This window comes from Pecten maximus, chromosome 16, assembly GCF_902652985.1.
Source record: "Pecten maximus chromosome 16, xPecMax1.1, whole genome shotgun sequence".
NCBI lineage: Eukaryota > Metazoa > Mollusca > Bivalvia > Pectinida > Pectinidae > Pecten > Pecten maximus.
This window is the reverse complement of record NC_047030.1, coordinates 29,077,423-29,101,528: the sequence shown is the minus strand read 5'-3', so window position 1 is coordinate 29,101,528 and position 24,106 is coordinate 29,077,423. Positions and strand designations below refer to the sequence as shown.

Genomic DNA, 24,106 nt, shown 5'->3' with positions numbered 1-24,106 from the left:
GCTCCCCCGTCTTCTAACGTAGGAAACATAAAACTGGTAGGTATTGGGAACTCCCCTGTCTTCTAACGTAGGAAACATAAAACTGGTAGGTATTGGGAACTCCCGCCTTCTAACGTAGGAAATATAAAACTCTGGTAGGTATTGGGAACTCCCCTGTCTTCTAACGTAGGAAACATAAAACTGGTAGGTATAGGGAGCTCCCCTGTCTTCTAACGTAGGAAATATAAAACTGGTAGGTATAGGGAGCTCCCCTGTCTTCTAACGTAGGAAATATAAAACTGGTAGGTATAGGGAAGTCCCCTGTCTTCTAACGTAGGAAATATAAAACTGGTAGGTATAGGGAAGTCCCCTGTCTTCAAACGTAGGAAATATAAAACTGGTAGGTATAGGGAAGTCCCCTGTCTTCAAACGTAGGAAATATAAAACTGGTAGGTATAGGGAACTCCCCTGTCTTCTAACGTAGGAAATATAAAACTGGTAGGTATAGGGAACTCCCCTGTCTTCTAACGTAGGAAATATAAAACTGGTAGGTATTGGGAACTCCCCTGTCTTCTAACGTAGGAAACATAAAACTCTGGTAGGTATAGGGAGCTCCCCTGCCTTCTAACGTAGGAAATATAAAACTGGTAGGTATAGGGAGCTCCCCTGTCTTCTAACGTAGGAAATATAAAACTGGTAGGTATTGGGAACTCCCCTGCCTTCTAACGTAGGAAACATAAAACTGGTAGGTATTGGGAACTCCCCTGTCTTCTAACGTAGGAAATATAAAACTGGTAGGTATTGGGAACTCCCCTGTCTTCTAACGTAGGAAATATCAAACTGGTAGGTATAGGGAGCTCCCCTGTCTTCTAACGTAGGAAATATCAAACTGGTAGGTATTGGGAGCTCCCCTGTCTTCTAACGTAGGAAATATAAAACTCTGGTATGTATTGGGAACTCCCGCCTTCTAACGTAGGAAATATAAAACTGGTAGGTATTGGGAGCTCCCCTGTCTTCTAACGTAGGAAACATAAAACTGGTAGGTATTGGGAACTCCCCTGTCTTCTAACGTAGGAAACATAAAACTGGTAGGTATTGGGAACTCCCCTGTCTTCTAACGTAGCAAATATAAAACTGGTAGGTATAGGGAACTCCCCCGTCTTCTAACGTAGGAAACATAAAACTGAAACATAAAACTGGTAGGTATTGGGAACTCCCCTGTCTTCTAACGTAGGAAACATAAAACTGGTAGGTATTGGGAACTCCCCTGCCTTCTAACGTAGGAAACATAAAACTGGTAGGTATTGGAAACTCCCCTGTCTTCTAACGTAGGAAATATAAAACTGGTAGGTATTGGGAGCTCCCCTGTCTTCTAACATAGGAAATATAAAACTCTGGTAGGTATAGGGAGCTCCCCTGTCTTCTAACATAGGAAATATAAAACTGGTAGGTATAGGGAGCTCCCCTGTCTTCTAACATAGGAAATATAAAACTGGTAGGTATTGGGAACTCCCCTGTCTTCTAACGTAGGAAATATAAAACTGGTAGGTATAGGGAGCTCCCCTGTCTTCTAACGTAGGAAATATAAAACTCTGGTAGGTATTGGGAACTCCCCTGTCTTCTAACGTAGGAAATATAAAACTCTGGTAGGTATAGGGAGCTCCCCTGTCTTCTATACAAACTAAAAACAGAAATTAGAATAAGTTAAGGAAGTTTTTCATTGATGATAATTTTAATCCATACAAAGAAAAGAGATGAAAACGTGAAAACACATATTCTTTTCAATTTTTTCCAGTGCCCCTTCAAAAAATCAAGCCCTGAACCGATACAACACATGAAACTTACATCATGAAAATAGCCCTCGTATGCGCGCTGTTGTAACTTTGACACGTAGATCTTTAGGAAATGCAGCCAGTGTCTCTCAAACCCGATCTGATTCATATGGATGTCAACCGTTGGTACATTCTCATAGCCAGTAGCCAGTCTGTCATCCTGTAACACAAGATCAAGTACACTGTATAACAAGCATACTGAGTATTGTCCTTTACATGTCCCCTACCGCCCTCCCGCTAGCTGTTATGGTCCTTTACAAGCGTCTGAAGCCGAGAAGGATTTTCTAAAAATAGTAAGGTGATTTTGACACAACAATCCTAAAATTGAAACTCAAGATATTATGGTCCTTGGTAATTGTGTGAAGTTTGATAAAAATTCCTCAAGGAATTAGGCCGCTAGAGCGCCCACAACTTTGGTGCTATCTATTTACATAGAGACGGAGAGGAAAACTATACAACTCCTAGGTTTCACCGGAAGGGGACTAAATTACATTCTGTGTAGTGTCATGAGTCGAGAACATCACAATAACATAATTATCTACATTCACATCTGTGGTGAAATCTGTTGTACCATTACTATCTCAAAATGACGGGCTTCAATAGACAGACGGTTACTCCTCACCCAAACCTATTTAGCATTAATTTACAATTTGATTCTCATAGAATGGCTATGTGTATTCTATATCATAATCGACTGTTGCGCATGATGAAACTTTTTCTAAAGCCTCTCCAAACAAGCTGATAATTACCCTTATTTCCTGGTGATAACTTTAATATCATAAACATATTGTTTTTATCCTGTCATAAAGTGTCTGACAGCCAGCCATTGAATGGAGCCAATTTATATACTGTCTGTAGTAAAATACTTTGCTAGGCCATCTGAATAATCTACAGGCAATAATTAAATGTGGTCTGATTGACCTATTAACCATTGATACTGACCTTGTGACTGTTACGGCCACCGGACCAACCACCATGATTCTCCATCTCCGAAATGAGTTGATCACAGAAGTCATCAGTGACAATCGGGAACCAGAACACATCAGGACAGGGCTACAGGAAGTTACAGTCAGATTAGTACAGAGTTATCTCCCATATCTGTGTGTAGTATAGAGTTATCTCCCATATCTGTGTGAAGTATAGAGCTATCTCCCATACCTGTGTGTAGTATAGAGTTATCTCCCATACCTGTGTGTAGTATAGAGTTATCTCCCATACCTGTGTGTAGTATAGAGTTATCTCCCATACCTGTATGTAGTATAGAGTTATCTCCCATACCCGTGTGTAGTATAGAGTTATCTCCCATACCTGTGTGTAGTATAGAGCTATCTCCCTTACCTGTGTGTAGTATAGAGTTATCTCCCATACCTGTGTGTAGTATAGAGTTATCTCCCATATCTGTGTGTAGTATAGTTATCTCCCATACCTGTGTGTAGTATAGAGTTATCTCCCATACCTGTGTGTCAGTATAGAGTTATCTCCCATACCTGTGTGTAGTATAGAGTTATCTCCCATACCTGTGTGTAATACTTAATAATCCAGATATTTTAAGATGTCAATTTTTTGAGACCAATAAAATTTTATTTGAATTCTGTTCGAACAGGAACCTATTGGAGAATATTACTCACCTCGGGAAGTGTGTAGTTAGGGTCTAGACTGATGGAATAGTTTTCATTGATATACTTCAGCTCCCAGTCCTGAAACAAACGTCAGACGTCTCTATCATAGGACACCATGAACTCATAACTTTGTAAATAAATATAGATAATAGGTCTTACTACAGCATGAACTCATAACTTTGTAAATAAATATAGATAATAGGTCTTACTACAGCATGAACTCATAACTTTGTAAATAAATATAGATAATAGGTCTTACTACAGCATGAACTCATAACTTTGTAAATAAATATAGCTAATAGGTCTTACTACAGCATGAACTCAAAACTTTGTAAATAAATATAGATAATAGGTCTTACTACAGCATGAACTCATAACTTTGTAAATAAATATACATAATATGTCTTACTACAGCATGTAGAAAGGTGATCAAAGAAATAAACATACCCAGGGGTTGTTGAAAATTTCAAACAGGTCGTTATGTTTGTGAGTTGTCTCGTAATTATCTGGATCGGTCTGGTGTCCGTACATAAACATGTTTGATACGAACATGAATGTTTCCTGAAATAAAAAAAAAATGAATCAAGAATTAATTAATGAATTGACATAAAATGAATCAGGAATTAACCAATTAATTGACAAAGCTCATTAAAATTCAACATTTATTGGTTTGTGTCACTCAGTTATGAGAAGTGATCAACAGCAGGGTAAATTCTCACCTTTTCACGAATGACTTTACAAAATGCCATATCGGGGTCAAGGTCAGGGTGGGTGTAGGCCCCGAGTAAGGATGGTACCAATGATCCGTGGACAAGGTATGTCCCAGTGATAAATGGAACATTCCATAAACCCCTGGAAATGAATGTCATTAAGAGTTCAATATTTAGACATTGTCTCTAGATGAAGCTAACGTGACCAAATGTGTGTAATTATCAATGTTGCTGATCAGACTTGAGTAAGATTACCAGACACAAAGCTAACAAGTAACATTTCAAAGTAAATATAAAACATTGATTGAATTATTTTCTCTTCACACTATTTTGTTTACTGCTGTCGTCATTCATACCGGTAAACTTTGTCTATTCTTTTAAACTCACCGTAACATTGTGTAAAAGGTTATTCATTTTTGAAATAATGTGGTTACCAAGTTTAAATTTATGATTTTGTTTTTATTTCTGGTACCTGGAAACAAATAATTTTTACATTGAGTTATTTGCAGAAGGAATGTTTTGTTGTCATATTTTCATCCAAAAATTATCCATAATTAACAATTGTTCAGCTAGAATTATCCATAATTAACAATTGTTCAGCTAGAATTATCCATAATTAACAATTGTCCGGCTTACATTTTGGTATTCTGTACAATGTCCATGTAATCATCTGAACGGGCGTAGAATCCATTCTTATTGAGATTACCCCACCAGTTAGACCAGAGTTTGTACGGCCGTGTCAGCATCGGTGCTAGTACAGTCCTGTAAGAACAGTGTAAATAGGTTGTAGGCCCTAACAGAGCATACATGTATGTGATATTGTAGGCCCTAACAGAGCATACATGTTTATGATATTGTAGGCCCTAACACAGCATACATGTTTATGATATTGTAGGCCCTAACAGAGCATACATGTTTATGATATTGTAGGCCCTAACACAGCATACATGTTTATGATATTGTAGGCCCTAACAGAGCATACATGTTTATGATATTGTAGGCCCTAACACAGCATACATGTTTATGATATTGTAGGCCCTAACAGTGCATAGGAATGCAAGTTAGAAAGGAGGATAACGACTACTTATATAAGGGAAGGGAGATAACTCTTGTCATATTATAAGTAGCTACACTCATTACATTGTAATGGAGTCATAGCAGGTAAAAGTATTGGTCAATAAGCTTCAATACTTAATGTTATGACATACATAGGTGGAATTTTCTTCTGCTTTGTATTATATCATATGGTTCTGATGTGGTCTACTGGGTGGTCAAACTACAATGAATAGCAAAATCGCTATACCTGTTGGTCTCGATAAGAATGTGTAATCCCCCATGGTGACGAAGCTGGGAAGTGGAATCAACATTGAAGAAGTACTGACACTTTCTCTTGGCACACTCCTCGCTGTAAACAAAAACAATAACCATCATACAATTGAGAATATCCACTGTGTAAAGGACAATATTCACTGTGTAGTGGACAATATCCTCTGTGTGAGGGACAATATTCAGTGTGTAGTGGACAATATTCAATGTGTAGTGAACAATATTCACTGTGTAATAGACAATATTCACTGTTTAATGGACAATATTCACTGTGTAGTGGACAATACTCACTGTGTAGTGGACAATATTCACCATGTAGTGGACAATATTCACTGTGTAATAGACAATATTCACTGTGTAGTGGACAATATTCACTGTGTAGTGGACAATATTCACTGTGTAGTGTAGTGGACAATATTCACTGTGTAGTGGACAATATTCACTTTGTAGTGTAGTGGACAATATTCACTGTGTAGTGGACAATACTCAGTGTAGTGGACAATATTCAACATGTAGTGGACAATATTCACTGTGTAGTGGGCAATATTCACTGTGTAGTGGACAATATTCACTGTGTAATGGACAATACTCATTGTGTAATGGACAATATCCACTGTGTAGTGGACAATATTCACTGTGTAGTGGACAATATTCACTGTGTAGTGGACAATATTCACTGTGTAGTGAACAATATTCACCATGTAGTGGACAATATTCACTGTGTAGTGGGCAATATTCACTGTGTAGTGGACAATACTCACTGTGTAGTGAACAATATTCACCATGTAGTGGACAATATTCACTGTGTAGTGGACAATATTCACTGTGTAATGGACAATACTCATTGTGTAATGGACAATATCCAATGTGTAGTGGACAATATTCAGTGTGTAATGTAGTGGACAATATTCACTGTGTAGTGGACAATACTCACTGTGTAGTGGACAATATTCACTGTGTAGTGGACAATATTCACTGTGTAGTGGACAAAATCCATCATGTAGTGGACAATATTCACTGTGTATTGGACGATATTCACTGTGTACTGGACAATATTCACTGTGTAGTGGACAATATTCACTGTGTAGTGGACAATATTCACTGTGTAATGGACAATATTCACTGTGTAGTGGACAATATTCACTGTGTAGTGTAGTGGACAATATTCACTGTGTAGTGGACAAAATCCATCATGTAGTGGACAATATTCACTGTGTATTGGACGATATTCACTGTGTAATGGACAATATCACTGTGTAGTGGACAATATTCACCATGTAGTGGACAATATCACTGTGTAGTGGACAATATTCACTGTGTAATGGACAATATCACTGTGTAGTGGACAATATTCACCATGTAGTGGACAATATTCACCATGTAGTGGACAATATCCTCTGTGTAGTGGACAATATCCACTGTGTAGTGGGCAATATTCACTGTGTAGTGGACAATACTCATTGTGTAATGGACAATATCCACTGTGTAGTGGACAATATTCACCATGTAGTGGACAATATCCTCTGTGTAGTGGACAATATTCACCATGTAGTGGGCAATATTCACTGTGTAGTGGACAATACTCATTGTGTAATGGACAATATCCACTGTGTAGTGGACAATATTCACTGTGTAATGGACAATATCCACTGTGTAGTGGACAATATTCAGTGTGTAGTGGACAATATTCACTGTGTAGTGGACAATATTCACTGTGTAGTGGACAAAATCCATCATGTAGTGGACAGTATTCACTGTGTATTGGACGATATTCACTGTGTACTGGACAATATTCACTGTGTAGTGGACAATATTCACTGTGTAGTGGACATATTCACTGTGAAGTGGACAATATTCACTGTGTAGTGGACAATATTCACTGTGTAGTGGACAATATTCACTGTGTAGTGGGCAATATTCACTGTGTAGTGGACAATATTCACTGTGTAGTGGACAATATTCACTGTGTAGTGGACAATATCCACTGTGTAGTGTAGTGGACAATATCACTGTGTAGTGTAGTGGACAATATCCACTGTGTAGTGGATAATATTCACTGTGTAGTGGACAATATTCACCATGTAGTGGACAATATTCACTGTGTAGTGGACAATATCACTGTGTAGTGGGCAATATTCACTGTGTAGTGGACAATACTCACTGTGTAGTGGACAATATCACTGTGTAGTGGACAATATCTGCCATGTTACTACTGGAGTACTTACAGCGCCCAGTTGCGGGCCTGGACCTCTGTCACCTGATCGTCTGCCCGTAAGTGGTTTATGGAGTGGTACTCATCTTTGACATTCTCCAGAAAGTCTGACACGGTCTTATCATGGAGCTTCACCTAGAAGTAGGCAAGGTCAAGGTCAAGGTCATGTTGTATTCAAGATTACAATGGGTCTGATACTTTCATATTAAATTTTATGTGTTTTAAGTTATCAAAAGCAGATAGAGTCAAATCTATAATAAGAGAAAACTTGAGGGAAGTTGAAAAACAGTCTCTTAAAGGAGAGTGGTCTCTATTTAATGAGAGATGGTATCTTAAATTTTAAAGGAGATCTGAATTAGCTTTTCATTCCTTTTATAAAATGGAGATAATAATGAATAATATCAATAAAAAAACAACATGTCCATCTGATCAAAACAAATAATGTAAAGGATTTTTTTATGTTATTATTTTTGATCATATTTTTTTTTGTAAATCTTTAATACAGCAATGCATATTGATTTCAAATAAAATATTTTATTAGTTAATTTGATTACTTCCCAATGCCTGTATACAATCCATTGATAAAAACTGAACTGATGAGAATATAAACCAACTAACCTTGTTATGAACAAAAAGGTCAATTTTTTGTTTTGGGTAGATTTGGTCTCGTATATGTCCCAGGAACTCATTGAGGAATGGTGTGGGCTGTTCTATCATCAGAGCAATCAGTACTGTGGGGAAATCGTCAGGCTGTACAAAACAATAGAGGGAATTCAAATCATTACAGGAAAATAAAATAAAAAACTATTAATAATTAAGAACTACACAGAGGTGTTCCACATCACTGCAAACAGAGGTGTTCCACATCACTACACACAGAGGTGTTCCACATCACTACACACAGAGGTGTTCCACATCACTACACACAGAGGTGTTCCACATCACTACACACAGAGGTGTTCCACATCACTACACACAGAGGTGTTCCACATCACTACACACAGAGGTGTTCCACATCACTGCACACAGAGGTGTTCCACATCACTACACACAGAGGTGTTCCACATCACTGCCGACAGAGGTGTTCCACATCACTACACACAGAGGTGTTCCACATCACTACACACAGAGGTGTTCCACATCACTTCACACAGAGGTGTTCCACATCACTGCACACAGAGGTGTTCCACATCACTACACACAGGGGTGTTCCACATCACTGCACACAGAGGTGTTCCACATCACTACACACAGAGGTGTTCCACATCACTACACACAGAGGTGTTCCACATCACTGCACACAGCGGTGTTCCAAATCACTACACAGAGGTGTTCCACATCACTTCACACAGAGGCGTTCCACATCACTACACACAGAGGCGTTCCACATCACTACACATAGAGGTGTTCCATATCACTACACACAGAGGTGTTCCACATCACTACACAGAGGCGTTCCACATCACTACACACAGAGGCGTTCCACATCACTATACAGAGGCATTCTACATCACTACACACAGAGGTGTTCTACATCACTACACACAGAGGTGTTCTACATCACTACACAGAGGTGTTCCACATCACTACACAGAGAGGTGTTCCACATCACTACACACAGAGGTGTTCCACATCACTACACAGGTGTTCCACATCACTGCACACAGAGGTGTTCCACATCACTACACACAGAGGTGTTCCACATCACTACACAGAGACGTTCCACATCACTACACACAGAGGTGTTCCACATCACTACACACAGAGATGATCCACATCACTACACACAGAGATGATCCACATCACTACACACAGAGGTGTTCCACATCACTACACACAGAGGTGTTCCACATCACTACACACAGAGGTGTTCCACATCACTACACACAGAGGTGTTCCACATCACTACACAGAGGTGTTCCACATCACTACACAGAGAAGTGTTCCACATCACTACACAGAGAAGTGTTCCACATCACTACAGAGAGAAGTGTTGTATGTGTGTTGATTTACATTGTCACCTTTAATGAGAATCACCTGTGATTTACATTGTCACCTTTAATGAGAATCACCTGCGACTTACACTGTCAGTTTTAATGAGAATCACCTGTGATTTACACTGTCACCTTTAATGAGAATCACCTGTGATTTACATTGTCACCTTTAATGACAATCACCTGTGATTTACATTGTCAGCTTTAATGAGAATCACCTGTGATTGACACTGTCACCTTAAATGAGAATCACCTGTGATTTAACACCTTAAGCTTTAATGAGAATCACCTGTGATTTACATTGTCACCTTTAATGACAATCACCAGTGATTGACACTGTCACCTTTAATGACAATCACCTGTGATTGACACTGTCAGCTTTAATGGGAATCACCTGTGATTTACACTGTCAGCTTTAATGAGAATCACCTGTGATTTAACACCTTCAGCTTTAATGACAATCACCTGTGATTTAACACCTTCAGCTTTAATGGGAATCACCTGTGATTTACACTGTCAGCTTTAATGAGAATCACCTGTGATTTACATTGTCAGCTTTAATGAGAATCACCTGTGATTTACACTGTCAGCTTTAATGAGAATCACCAGTGATTTACATTGTCAGCTTTAATGAGAATCACCGGTGATTTATAAACAGTAGAGTTTCCCTGTAGTTGACATTACCTTTACATCTCTCAGAATGATGAAATCTTGTCCACATGACTGACAGCCCATGCTCTGTGTCCAACCGTCACCAAGGTAGTTGGCAATCCGATTAAACTCCACCTGAAAGTTGCATTCATAATTAAATAGTAAGAAAAAATCTTTAATGTGACTTATCATCTGCGATCTCCGTTACTGTCTGTCTCTCCATTTATTACTTTCTCCGTTACTGTCTGTCTCTCCATTTATTACTTTCTCCGTTACTGTCTGTCTCTCCATTTATTACTTTCTCCGTTACTTTCTGTCTCTCCATTTATTACTTTCTCCGTTACTTTCTATCTCTCCATTTATTACTTTCTCCGTTACTTTCTGTCTCTCCATTTATTACTTTCTCCGTTACTTTCTATCTCTCCATTTATTACTTTCTCCGTTACTTTCTGTCTCTCCATTTATTACTATCTCTGTTACTTTCTATCTCTCCATTTATTACTTTCTCCGTTACTTTCTGTCTCTCCATTTATTACTTTCTCCGTTACCGTCTGTCTCTCCATTTATTACTATCTCTGTTACTTTCTGTCTCTCCATTTATTACTTTCTCCGTTACTTTCTGTCTCTCCATTTATTACTTTCTCCGTTACTGTCTGTCTCTCCAATTATTACTTTCTCTGTTACTTTCTGTCTCTCCATTTATTACTTTCTCTGTTACTTTCTATCTCTCCATTTATTACTTTCTCCGTTACTTTCTGTCTCTCCATTTATTACTTTCTCTGTTACTTTCTATCTCTCCATTTATTACTTTCTCCGTTACTTTCTGTCTCTCCATTTATTACTTTCTCTGTTACTTTCTGTCTCTCCATTTATTACTATCTCTGTTACTGTCTGTCTCTCCATTTATTACTTTCTCCGTTACTTTCTGTCTCTCCATTTATTACTATCTCTGTTACTGTCTGTCTCTCCATTTATTACTTTCTCCGTTACTTTCTGTCTCTCCATTTATTACTTTCTCTGTTACTTTCTGTCTCTCCATTTATTACTATCTCCGTTACTGTCTGTCTCTCCAATTATTACTTTCTCTGTTACTTTCTGTCTCTCCATTTATTACTTTCTCTGTTACTTTCTATCTCTCCATTTATTACTTTCTCCGTTACTTTCTGTCTCTCCATTTATTACTTTCTCTGTTACTTTCTGTCTCTCCATTTATTACTATCTCTGTTACTGTCTGTCTCTCCATTTATTACTTTCTCCGTTACTTTCTGTCTCTCCATTTATTACTATCTCTGTTACTGTCTGTCTCTCCATTTATTACTTTCTCCGTTACTTTCTGTCTTTCCATTTATTACTTTCTCCGTTACTTTCTATCTCTCCATTATTGCTATCTCCGTTACTGGCTGTCTCTCCAGTTATTGTTTCGATTCGCATTTAACTTTATTCGTTGTGAACAACATTACACGTTGAAAGTATAGTAAGTTGAAGGTCATTTTTTTAGAACTGAATACTGTAAACGTGGTTATCTTCGCAGCAGGGTTAATTCCGCGATTTCGATTGGTAAATTATATATGTGGGGTTAATTTCAGCAATCGATCCACCTTCCTTTGTAGTTGGAGATGTGCATGGGGAAATTTTTTGTGATCACAAGATCTCCGCTTCATTAGCCTAAATTTTCCACATTTAGTGTGGTAGTATTGTTTAAGAAATCCAGTAAATTGGCCTAAAGGTATATATAAAAATAATATCTTTAAATTAGTTTTAATGTACAGTTTCATCAAACATTTCTAGGGCGTATTTATTACCTTGATACGAACATTTCATCCAACATTTCTAGGGCGTATTTATTACCTTGATACGAACATTTCATCAAACATTTCTAGGGCGTATTTAATACCTTGATACGAACATTTCATCCAACATTTCTAGGGCGTATTTATTACCTTGATACGAACATTTCATCAAACATTTCTAGGGCGTATTTAATACCTTGATACGAACATTTCATCCAACATTTCTAGGGCGTATTTATTACCTTGATACGAACATTTCATCAAACATTTCGAGGGCGTATTTAATACCTTGATATGAACATTTCATCAAACCTTTCTCTAGTGTTTTACCTTGATACGAACATTTCATCCAATATTTCTAGGGCGTATTTATTACCTTGATACGAACATTTCATCCAACATTTCTAGGGCGTATTTATTACCTTGATACAAACATTTTTTGAACATTTCTAGGGCGTATTTATTACCTTGATACGAACATTTCATCAAACCTTTTTCTAGTGTTTTACCTTGATGGGACCGTTTCCATGGATTACAATAGGAGTGGTGCCAGTCTTAGAGTTGTACAGATAACTCCTGGAGCCAACAAACTTCAGGTCAACATTTCCTGTTGTCATAGAAACATGTTTTATTATAAAATCTTGCTTACATTTCTCCAGTATATACGGTAAACCTCCGGTTAGTTCGAACAAAATTAAATAAATATTGATGAACCTGTTTAAATTATTCGAAATTATGCTTCAGAAAACAAGCGTGAGTTCGAACTATTCGAGTCAATATTCGAGTAAAACCATTAGACACAAACACATCCATTGTAAATCTGATACGTAACAACGGCAGCCTGAACAATGGCACATTTATAAGCAAGTAAATCATAGAATTTTATTTAATTCAATGTTAATTGATCGTTAAACGTTCTTCATTTCGCGATAATTATGATGGTTATTGCACGAAGCCGCTCGGTTAATGCGTAGCTACAGTACAGTACATGTTTCATTTGTGACACAAAAGTTAAACATTTGTAGAGTATAATCTTTGCATGGTTATATATTTTATCTGAATCAGAAACTATCGCTATATAATATTATTGTAATAAATGGTCTCTTCAATATATCAAAAGCAGTCTGCATAACCTGTTGCGTTTACGAAAGCACTACTGTAAAAATAGGCGATATATGTTGGTAAAATTAGGTCAGAACATCAACATGTCTGTTTTTAAATATGCCCAGTCGTATTATCTACCAAACTTGTTAATACCTGCAAAATTATCCATCACTAATTTGGACACCTGTGGATTGTTTTGACTGGATACAAATTCTTTTCACGTCACTCAGCACAATCGGGCAGCCGATCCTTTCAACTTTACCGCAAGTGACACCTCGCGTGGCCTGCTTACCTAGCGTGAGGTCGCAGGTTCTCAGGTAATACCTTGATTGCCAATACTTAAGAGATGTCCAGTCACAATTAAATTATCATAATGCTAAGTTAACACTAGCTATATGTGAAAATACACGGACGATTTCTTAGTTTGCCATACGGCGTGAATACAAATATCGCATGTTATTTATACATTATCGAGGCCTAAATTTGCAATCAGCTGTCTCGTGCGTGGTGTATTTTGCAATGTAAAAAACTGAAATAACGCTAAAATATGTGGCATATATTAAATCACAGACGCATTCTAATGATCACGCATACAATCTAATAACATAAACATGCTTGCTGATCAAATTTAAATCTTGGCATTTTTTCAGGGCCGGTCATCGGGGCCGAGTCGTCGCGAGCTTTCAATGGAGTTTGCCGAAAAAAATCTTACTTTGCGTTCTTCATTTGACAAGTTCGAACTATTACTAGCTAAAAAAATATTGTTTTTCTAGGAAAAAATGTGTGTTGGAACTATCCGCGTGTTCGAATTAATTGGAGGTTTACCGTAGTTCAAATAAAGCTAAGTATGATATGTCCCTCTGTGCCCTTTTGGGTATTACCATTCCACCCTCCAGGGAGACAAACCCTTGATTTATAGAACATTGTCTGCTTCACTAATAATCCTCTGGTCAAAATCCACCATGCCGTTCAGAGGAAGTACTTCAAAGGTTTAATCTTTAACATCAACTAGGTCAAGGTCATTCATTTAAACAAACTTGATAGCACTTCACCCTAGCATGCAGCAGACCCAATATCAGGTCTCTTGTTTATTGAGAAGTCTCTAAACAATTTGAACACATTTGATTCCTATTACAGATTGTGAATGTAGGTCATTTGACCAAACTTGGTAACCTTTCACCCAAACAGCTACAGGCCCAATATTTGTTCATCCTAGCATGCTACAGGCCCAATAACAAGTATCGATCTGGACCTCTTAGTTATTCAGAAGTTGTTTGAAGAGGAAGGTTGATGCCATGTGGACAGACAGATAAACAGAAGATAGACGCTGCACCAAGGCACAAGCTCACTTGCCCTTCAGAAGGTGAGCTAAAACAGGAGTTTGGGTCAAAGTTCAAAACATCAACCAATCATTGCTGGTTTATCAATGAACTTATACTAACCAGCACATTCACACAATAGTCCGAGAATAACATGGCATATTTTGGTAGAAAACAGGTTTGATGATAATAAAACTTGTTATTATTTAACAACTTGGAGTTTAACTCTGATGCCAGAAATTATTGGAGCCTACATCAATATACGATCATAGGCTCCATTCACTCATATCAGGATGTTATTAACAACGGCTTCCCATCCCAGAACATGAAATGTTAGTAGAAACTACAGAGAAACCTCAACCAAACGTGTGACCTATAATAACATTAGTACAACAGAATGTCTTACAGACAGTTAGGGACTAATAGTGTAACAGTGTAACCAGGTCACCTAACACTTACCACTCGGCCTAATTTCTCTTCCACCTGTCACAATTTTAATGATGAAATATAATGGAGGCTTCTTGTTTACATTATACAGAGTAAAATAAATTGTTTACACTTGAATAAGTTATTATAGTCTAGTGAAGAAAACATGTCCCAGAGTTAGAGAAAAAACAATATGACGTATCAGTTCTCACCTAAAACACCGTGAAGGTTCTGAAATGCGTCCCAGAGTTAGAGAAAAAAACAATATGAGTTCTCACCTAAAACACTGTGAAGGTTCTGAAATGCGTCCCAGAGTTAGAGAATAAAACAATATGACATATCAGTTCTCACCTAATTAAAATAAAAACATCGTGAAGGTTCTGAAATGCGTCCCAGAGTTAGAGAATAAAACAAAATGAGTTCTCACCTAAAACACCGTGAAGGTTCTGAAATATTTCTGATTTGGTGTCCAACTTGATGTTCCATTTCTCCTAAGGAAAAAAAAATTGTAATTAGGCAAATACCCTTATCTGCATAAAAAAATCATCCAAATTTCTATCATCTTATTCAAATGAAGATCAAAAGGACACTGCTGAGTTTGTTTTTTTTTTTACATTCTTTCATCTCAAAATCTTTTTCACAAACATTTTGGAATAATGGCATAATCACTTTTAAATTTCATAGGTATATATCGCTGGGTGTATAACTGCATTTATTGTGTAATCAATTACGTTCCACAAGTTGACACACACTTCTGAGAATCTTTAATCTTTCCAATAACTTGACCAGGAAGAGACACTTGATTACCCGTATATGTAGAACGTTTAAATGCCAGCCATGTAAGAACATGTAGAACGTTTAAATGCCAGCCATGTAAGAACGGATATTTTGTATGACAATGTGGCATGGGTCCAACTTCTAGGTAGATCTGATATGATAGAATTAACTGATAATAAATTGCTGTTCTGGAGCAAAAATTAAACCTCTTCTCCTAAACTGCAAACTAAGAATTAAACAGCTTGTGTAAGGCTGACATACAATGATTGAGGTCACAGTGCAAGTTCTTCAAACTGAATGAATTATTGCCAGCTCACTAGTCTTTTGTATGTGTTAGAATTCTTGGCAATAATCCAATGCTAGATAAATACAACAAACGTACCACAGGGCAGAACAACATACACCCATCCCCTGTCCCAAAAATAAACACCATCCCCTGTCCCAAAAATAAACACATCAATGGGAATGCACAGATTGAAATGCAAAATTTATTGTCTTATCAATATGCCACTGAGAAAGTACAATTTTAGACCATAAAAAAGTTTTTAAAATTTGAAAGAAATTGGTTTAAAACTGAGGGCAAGGATCTACAGATATAAATATGTAAGGCATTAACTTTTGCAAAAATAGTTTTATCAAAATTCTGTTCAAAGAAACAAAACTACAAAGCATGATTATAACACCTTGCAAGTTTCAAAGAAATAGGTTGAAAAATATAGGAGATCTCGGAACAAACAAAAGTTTATACCAGACGGACAACAACATACCATAATACTCCAGTCAATACTTGACAGGTGTATAAAGATATATCCTTAGAAGTTTGATATTGATTAACATACGGTAAGTAATTTTGCATACTTAAAAACAGTGAAAAAAAATCTTGGAAATAGTCACAGTATTAGCCAGTTTCAATAGAAGTAACAGTCACTTACTCGGAGGGTTTTATCTAGGAAGATTTCTGTGTAGTATAGTTGATCATCGTCTTGGTTACCGATCACCTTGTGGTTGACAATTTCAACAATATCTTTGGCATAACCAATGAATCCTGCAGAACAAAAAACAGAAATATGCATGTTTCAAAGAAAGTAAAATCACTGTTTCTCAGCTTCCCAAGACACAAACTGACATGGCCGGTATTGAGCGCTGAACCACACACCTCGGATCTTCACCTATGATTATGTAAGCTGGTGCTTTAACCCCCAGTGCTATTACTGCCCTTTGAATAGAGGAACCAACTTTTCTGTGTTAATAAAACAAGCTTACCTCCAGAATTGAGGAATCGGCTTTCCTGAGCTTTGACTTCTGGGTAACGTGCCTACAAACAAACAGAAATATGGTTAGGAAACATCTACAAAATCAAATCCGATCTATGTTAATCAAATTACATCCATAGAGGAGAGGGATTCATAAAATTATTTCTTCACAAGTTTATGATGTATTTCAAATGTGGTCAAGTATAACCTTTGACCTTAAATGACCAACCAAATCAATTAAGGTGTAAGTTAGGGAGAGAGACATAAAGACGGTAAATAGAAACCCAAAAGAGAATTGTATATATCGGTCCTAATTCACACAAGTTACTGATAGACATAAAACAGAGAATTGTATATATCGGTCCTAACTTATTAAACCCAAAAGAGAATTGTATATATCGGTCCTAATTCACACAAGTTACTGATAGACATAAAACAGAGAATTGTATATATCGGTCCTAACTTATTAAACCCAAAAGAGAATTGTATATATCGGTCCTAACTTATACACAAGTCACTGATAGACATAAAAACAGAGAATTTTATATATCGGTCCTAATTCAAACAAGTCACTGATAGACATAAAACAGAGAATTGTATATATGGGTCCTAACATATACACAGGTCACTGATAGACATAAAACAGAGAATTGTATATATCGGTCCTAACTTATACACAAGTCACTGATACACATAAAACAGAGAATTGTATATATGGGTCCTAACTTATACACAAGTCACTGATACACATAAAACAGAGAATTGTATATATGGGTCCTAACTTATACACAAGTCACTGATAGACATAAAACAGAGAATTGTATATATCGGTCCTAACTTATACACAAGTCACTGATAGACATAAAACAGAGAATTGTATATATCGGTCCTAATTCACACAAGTCACAGATAGACATAAAACAGAGAATTGTATATACGGGTCCTAACTTATACACAGGTCACCGATAGACATAAAACAGAGAATTGTATATACGGGTCCTAACTTATACACAAGTCACCGATAGACATAAAACAGAGAATTGTATATATGGGTCCTAACTTATACACAAGTCACTGATAGACATAAAAACAGAGAATTGTATATATCGGTCCTAACTTATACACACGTCACTGTGCTGCCAACAGTCCATTCTTCAGTTTTAAAACAAAGTAACACAGAGCAGGCACCATATCCAGTTCTTTGTATTAATTAAATACAATAGACATTTAAATGTCGGGACCATGGGCAGTAAAATCTCTCAACTTACAATCCCTCAAATCAAAGGTTTCAAATGATTTTATTTTGATATGTGTTGGAACATTGGTAATTTTGAAAACTGTGTTTATATTTTCTATATACATGTTTTGTTTTCAGTTTATTACAAGTTAGTATCCAGGTGGTACAGTTTCCTATCTGTCTTGTTAAGATGACAACACTTCATACAATGACATCTTCCAAACCATGTCAGCTTAAAAATTATTTTCAAAATGTTTACATCAAAATGAATATCTGAATATTTTGACATCTTCTCTCCAACTGGAGTGATGGATTTTCTCTCTAACTGGAGTAATGAATTTTTATATAAGTCTTTAATACCGGTGTTCAAATATTTTTGAAAAATTGCAGTTAAAATGCCATTATTACTTTTTCCTTTAAACCAATCATGCTAATACGGTAATTGATATTGACAGGTATATATATATATATATGTGTAATTATGAGCCACTGCTATAGAAGAACACATAGATACATGTATGTGTCCAATCCGGTATATATTTGGACACATAATGTATAACCAGTCTAATACCATAGCTGTAACTAGGTGAGGATATAAACACGTAGACATTAACCGATAGACCAAACACAGGCTGAACATGAACCAGCGACAAATGTCTTCAAAATCAACAGTGATCCAATAATCAACAAATGACTTCAAAATCAACAGTGATCCAATAATCAACAACTGTCTTCAAAATCAACAGTGATCCAATAATCAACAACTGTCTTCAAAATCAACAGTGATCCAATAATCAACAACTGTCTTCAAAATCAACAGTGATCCAATAATCAACAACTGTCTTCAAAATCAACAGTGATCCAATAATCAACAACTTTCTTCAAAATCAACAGTGATCCAATAATCAACAACTGTCTTCAAAATCAACAGTGATCCAATAATCAACAACTGTCTTCAAAATCAACAGTGATCCAATAATCAACAACTGTCTTCAAAATCAACAGTGATCCAATAATCAACAACTGTCTTCAAATCAACAGTGATCCAATAATCAACAACTGTCTTCAAAATCAACAGTGATCCAATAATCAACTACTGTCTTCAAAATCAACAGTGATCCAATAATCAACAAATGACTTCAAAATCAACAGTGATCCAATAATCAACAACTGTCTTCAAAATCAACAGTGTTTCAAGAATAGAGTATCGGAATAAAAGCCAGGAGTCAACAACGTTTGTAATCATAATCAGTTTCTGGAGTATTGGAGTACAAGCCAGGGACTAATAACGTTTGTAATCAGTTTCTGGAGTATTGGAGTACAAGCCAGGGACTAATAACGTTTGTAATCAGAGTATTGGAGTACAAGCCAGGGACTAATAACGTTTGTAATCAGTTTCTGGAGTATTGGAGTACAAGTCAGGGACTAATAACGTTTGTAATCAGTTTCTGAAGTATTGGAGTACCAGCCAGGAGCCAATAAAGCTTGTAATCAGAGTAGAGTATTGGGAGTACAAGCCAGGGACAAAAACAAACACCAGCAGATAGGATTAATCATATTGCATCAATAAAAACAAAAGTGTAAGCTACTTTTCTTCATTGCCATGGGTTTTTTCACAATAAAAACCATCCAAATTGATGGACCACATCCTCATTTCATTGAGGTGGCCGTCGTGGATTTGACATTACGTGTGATGCAAATGGCTAGCAAAAAGTCACTCATCATCAACTTCATGCTACGAGTGCTGGTGTCGTTCCTGTTTGATGTAGCTGCAGTTGTGTTCCTCCTCGTTTACTGGGATTGTGGTGGATTAAGTACATTCTTTGTCTACGTGTTTCTGCCTATCTACCTTGCTGGACTGCTAGGATTTTGGATTGTATTTTATTTACTTTATTTTTGCTGTGTAAAGTGTTTTGACGGCTGTTGTTATTGTAACATAGCAGCCCACTACCAGAGATTCTTCTTCCTCTACAAGGTCACTTCTCTAACCCACGCTTCAGCCATCTTTATTTACATGCTTGCTTATAAATCGGCTGTTTTTAACACCATTGAATCTATACTTATCATCATGGTATCCATTGATTTGTTCCTTATATTAGTTGTCATGGCCATCTTCATATATGAGAACTGTAAAAGTCATCGTGGTGGAACAGTATATCCAACCTAATACATCAAATCTACACCTCAAGGTCAAATCTACACCTCAAGGTCAAATCTACACCTCAAGGACAAATCTACACCTCAAGGTCAAATCTACATCAAAAACTTCACCTCAAGGACAATTCTAATTCAAAATCTATATATCTTTACAACAAATATACATCAAAATATACATCTCTACAAAAAATTTACATCAAAATCTACATCTCTTCAAAAAATCTGCATCAAAATATACATCTTACAAGATCTACACTTCTAGGAGGACAAATCGACACTTCTAGGAGGAGTAGCATTTCAAACTATTAAACTTCAGCTACTTTTCCAGGCTCTATAGCGGTCCCTTCGTGTTGAACCAGTCCTTGTATAGAATGTTATAACCAAATATGTTTGACCTTTGACCCAATGACCTTTGAGTTTTTATCAGGAGACTGTGTGCACCTGTAATGCATTTATGTTTCTAGTTTTAATAAGATATCATTACAGCTCAAAAGTATTTATCCAAAATTATCTGGATTGTAAGTTTAAACTATCAGATTTCGTAAAATTACAGTTCAAAACAGAGTTGTGCCCCTTGATTATAATGATAATAATCGGGATGTGTTTATTATATCAAGACACAGGGATCTAGGTGAACACCATTTAATACGTCCTCATGTTTACCTACATTGTTGACAACAAATTACAGTACTTTTATATTACTAGTTCTTCAGTCTTAATACTGAACATGTAAAGCGACAAAGATATTATAAATGACATAGGAAATACTCATTAAACTTCAGTGATAACAAATTTAACTTCATCTGTCAAATTCATAGATGGCAGTCTGTTGGCCATATTGATTTCAGATTAGTCTCAAAAACTAACATGCTGCAACTAGGGACCAAAGGGAAGCTACATATGAAATTTGAGAATTATTTCTTGAGTACTTTCTGAGAAGTAGTGGTAACAAGGATTGTTTACGAATAGAAAGAGGAATGGAAGACAAAGCACAGGCAAAGGGCAATTAGAAAAAATTCTTAATTGAGCCTGTTATTAGCTATAAATATTAAAATGTTACTTTGTGATATTACGTTTTAGTGTGTATTCTTTTAAATAACAAATTACCAAAGACTTATATTTACTTGCCAATTAAAAGTTACCATAGTGAAAGTCTTTCACTTTATTTGTTAATTTAATCGCTAAACACATTTTGTTGATCCGAGTTACTGGAGTAATGATGAAGGATATTCCACCAAAGAGTTCACAAAATCTGGTGAAACCCATGGCTCTGTTGAGAGTTCACAAAATGTCGTAAAACCCATGGCTCTGTTGAGAGTTCACAAAATGTCGTAAAACCCATGGCTCTGTTGAGAGTTTTCATAACGTTTTGTGATCCCTAAGGTTGGAATATCCCTATCCGACATCCCCATGTATATGAGAGTATTCTAGTATTCTACTCTCATTTCTCTTTCTAAAATACTGCAAAAATGAACTTATGTCATTAACAAGAGGCCCAGAGGGCCTGTATCGCTCACCTGGTTTCATGAGATATGAAACAAGAATGATGCTGAAGTATATTTGTCGCTGGTATTGCTATGTCAATATATATCATAAGCATTTTATATGGGTACATGTACATTGGTTATATTTTAATACTGAAAATTCCAAAAAGTGCATTAATCCGCGACCTCAGAGGGATCCTACCACACAAATGTGAGTGATATCCATTGCTTAGTTTCAGAGAAGAACTTGTTTAGACCAATTGACCCCTTTTGACCCTGACCTCTGCCCCCTTGGGGGTCAGCTCCTTCCTTTATGCAATTTTGAATCCCTACCCCAATAGGATGCTACCAGTCAAACCATTGCTTAGTTTCAGAGAATAAGTTGTTAAAATCAATTTAGCCAAATTGACCCCTTTTGGCCCCACGCACCCCTCAGCCCCCTGGCGGCCCGGGTCAACCCCAACATTTTTTACAATTTTGAATCCCCACCCCATAACCATGCTACCATACAAATGTGAGTAATATCCATTGCTTAGTTTCAGAGAAGAAGTTGTTTAAACAAATTGACCAATTTTTACCCCACCCCTCAGGCCCCTGGGGGTGTCAGCCCTACCATTTGTACAATTTTGAATCCCCATCCCATAGGGATGCTACCCGGAAATATGAGCGAAATCCATTCCTTAGTTTCAGAGCAGAAGTCGTTTATTTCATGTCATCTGCAGCCCCATCATTTGTACAATTTTGAATCCCCACCCCATAGTGATGCTACCAGGCAAATATAAGCGATAGCCATTGCTTGATTTCAGAGAAGAAGTCGTTTATATCAATATAGCCAAATTGACCACATTCGGCCCCGCCCCTCAGGCCCCTGGGGGGTCAGCCCCATTATTTGTACAATTTTGAATCCTCACCCCATAATGATGCTACCAGGCAAATATGAGCAATAGCAATTGCTTGGTTTCAGAGAAGTCGTCGTTTATATCAATATAGCCAAATTGACCCCTTTTGGCCCCGCCCCTCAGGCCCCTGGGGGGTCAGCCCCATCATTTTTACAATTTTGAATCCCCACCCCATAATGATGCTACCAGGCAAATATGAGTGATAGCAATTGCTTGGTTTCAGAGAAGAAGTCGTTTATATCAATATAGCCGGATTTACCACATTTGGCCCCGCCCCTCAGGCCCCTGGGGGTCAGCCCCTTCATTTGTACAATTTTGAATCCCCACCCCATAGTGATGCTACCTGGCAAATATGAGCGATAGCCATTGCTTGGTTTCAGAGAAGAAGTCGTTTATATCAATAGCTCCAAATTGACCCCTTTTGGCCCCACCCCAGAGGCCCCCAGGGGGTCAGCTCCATCATTTGTACAATTTTGAGTCCCCTACCCATAGGGATGCTTCTGACCAAATTTGTTCAAATTCTGATCAGCGGTTATGAAGAAGAAGTCAAATTAGTCAATTGTTGACGGACGCCACGGTATGGCATAAGCTCACCTTGGTCTAACAATGAACCATCTATGACACCATACTGATAAAACCATGTCTTTTTATTAGACAAATTATATAAATTATAGACAAAATGATGCAAAAAGTGAATTCTCCAATAAAAAGGTTTAACTAGCTGCTCTGGGAAGTGAAAAGTATTAGGGCAAGTATGTTTTAATATTCTGATAATTTAATATTTGCTGCGTTATATTGTACGTCATGATCATGAATATTCTTAGACACCAATGATTAGCAGACGTCGGCCAATTCTGGTGCGTTTTATAACTCTTTTTCCGTTTGGTTTGGGACTAATGTACATGTGAAGTCTTATTTTTCTTGCTGCAGTTGACGCTACACATTGACATTTATTTTCTAATACATGCATATAAGCGGGAGTCAGTGTTTAAGTCGATGCAAATACATCGGATTGAAATACAAAGATAAAGAAGAAAAAAATTGGGACCTGAGAATTTTATGCAAATAAGCGGGATATTCAAATAACCGATATGCAAATAAGTGGGCCCCTCTGTATATAGAGAACAAAGATGTTCTTTTTCAATCTTATTCAGTCAATTACCGATTTGGGATTAGGAGCACAAAGGACACTAATCGCATAAATGCTCTTTTCTGGTAATATACATGTACCTGTACATGCTTTGTGTTATTTGGCAAAAACAGTTTAGTATTCCCAGTTGGTATAGCCTGATTGACCATTCACAAAAAATTCTTCTGTTTTTAGTTAGAATACCAGT

The 24,106-nt window shown here is 37.0% G+C and overlaps 1 protein-coding gene across 2 annotated transcripts in view; it reads right to left on the bottom strand.

Moving 5' to 3' along the window:
- The window catches only part of LOC117344468 (procollagen-lysine,2-oxoglutarate 5-dioxygenase 1-like), a 68,873-nt gene that overhangs the window by 9,529 nt on the left and 35,238 nt on the right, over positions 1-24,106 (bottom strand). Inside the window, exons 5-19 of one of the 2 annotated variants that reach the window (XM_033907212.1) lie at positions 17,003-17,054; positions 16,672-16,784; positions 15,390-15,453; positions 14,996-15,019; positions 12,623-12,720; positions 10,357-10,458; positions 8,297-8,428; positions 7,692-7,813; positions 5,444-5,545; positions 4,777-4,902; positions 4,150-4,282; positions 3,878-3,991; positions 3,440-3,508; positions 2,754-2,864; positions 1,825-1,971 (exon numbers count right to left, since the gene is read on the bottom strand). In XM_033907212.1, the coding sequence (XP_033763103.1) occupies positions 1,825-1,971; positions 2,754-2,864; positions 3,440-3,508; positions 3,878-3,991; positions 4,150-4,282; positions 4,777-4,902; positions 5,444-5,545; positions 7,692-7,813; positions 8,297-8,428; positions 10,357-10,458; positions 12,623-12,720; positions 14,996-15,019; positions 15,390-15,453; positions 16,672-16,784; positions 17,003-17,054 (1,509 nt within the window). The remainder of the gene's footprint in view (positions 1-1,824; positions 1,972-2,753; positions 2,865-3,439; positions 3,509-3,877; positions 3,992-4,149; positions 4,283-4,776; positions 4,903-5,443; positions 5,546-7,691; positions 7,814-8,296; positions 8,429-10,356; positions 10,459-12,622; positions 12,721-14,995; positions 15,020-15,389; positions 15,454-16,671; positions 16,785-17,002; positions 17,055-24,106) is intronic. The other variant, XM_033907213.1, reaches the window with a different exon arrangement.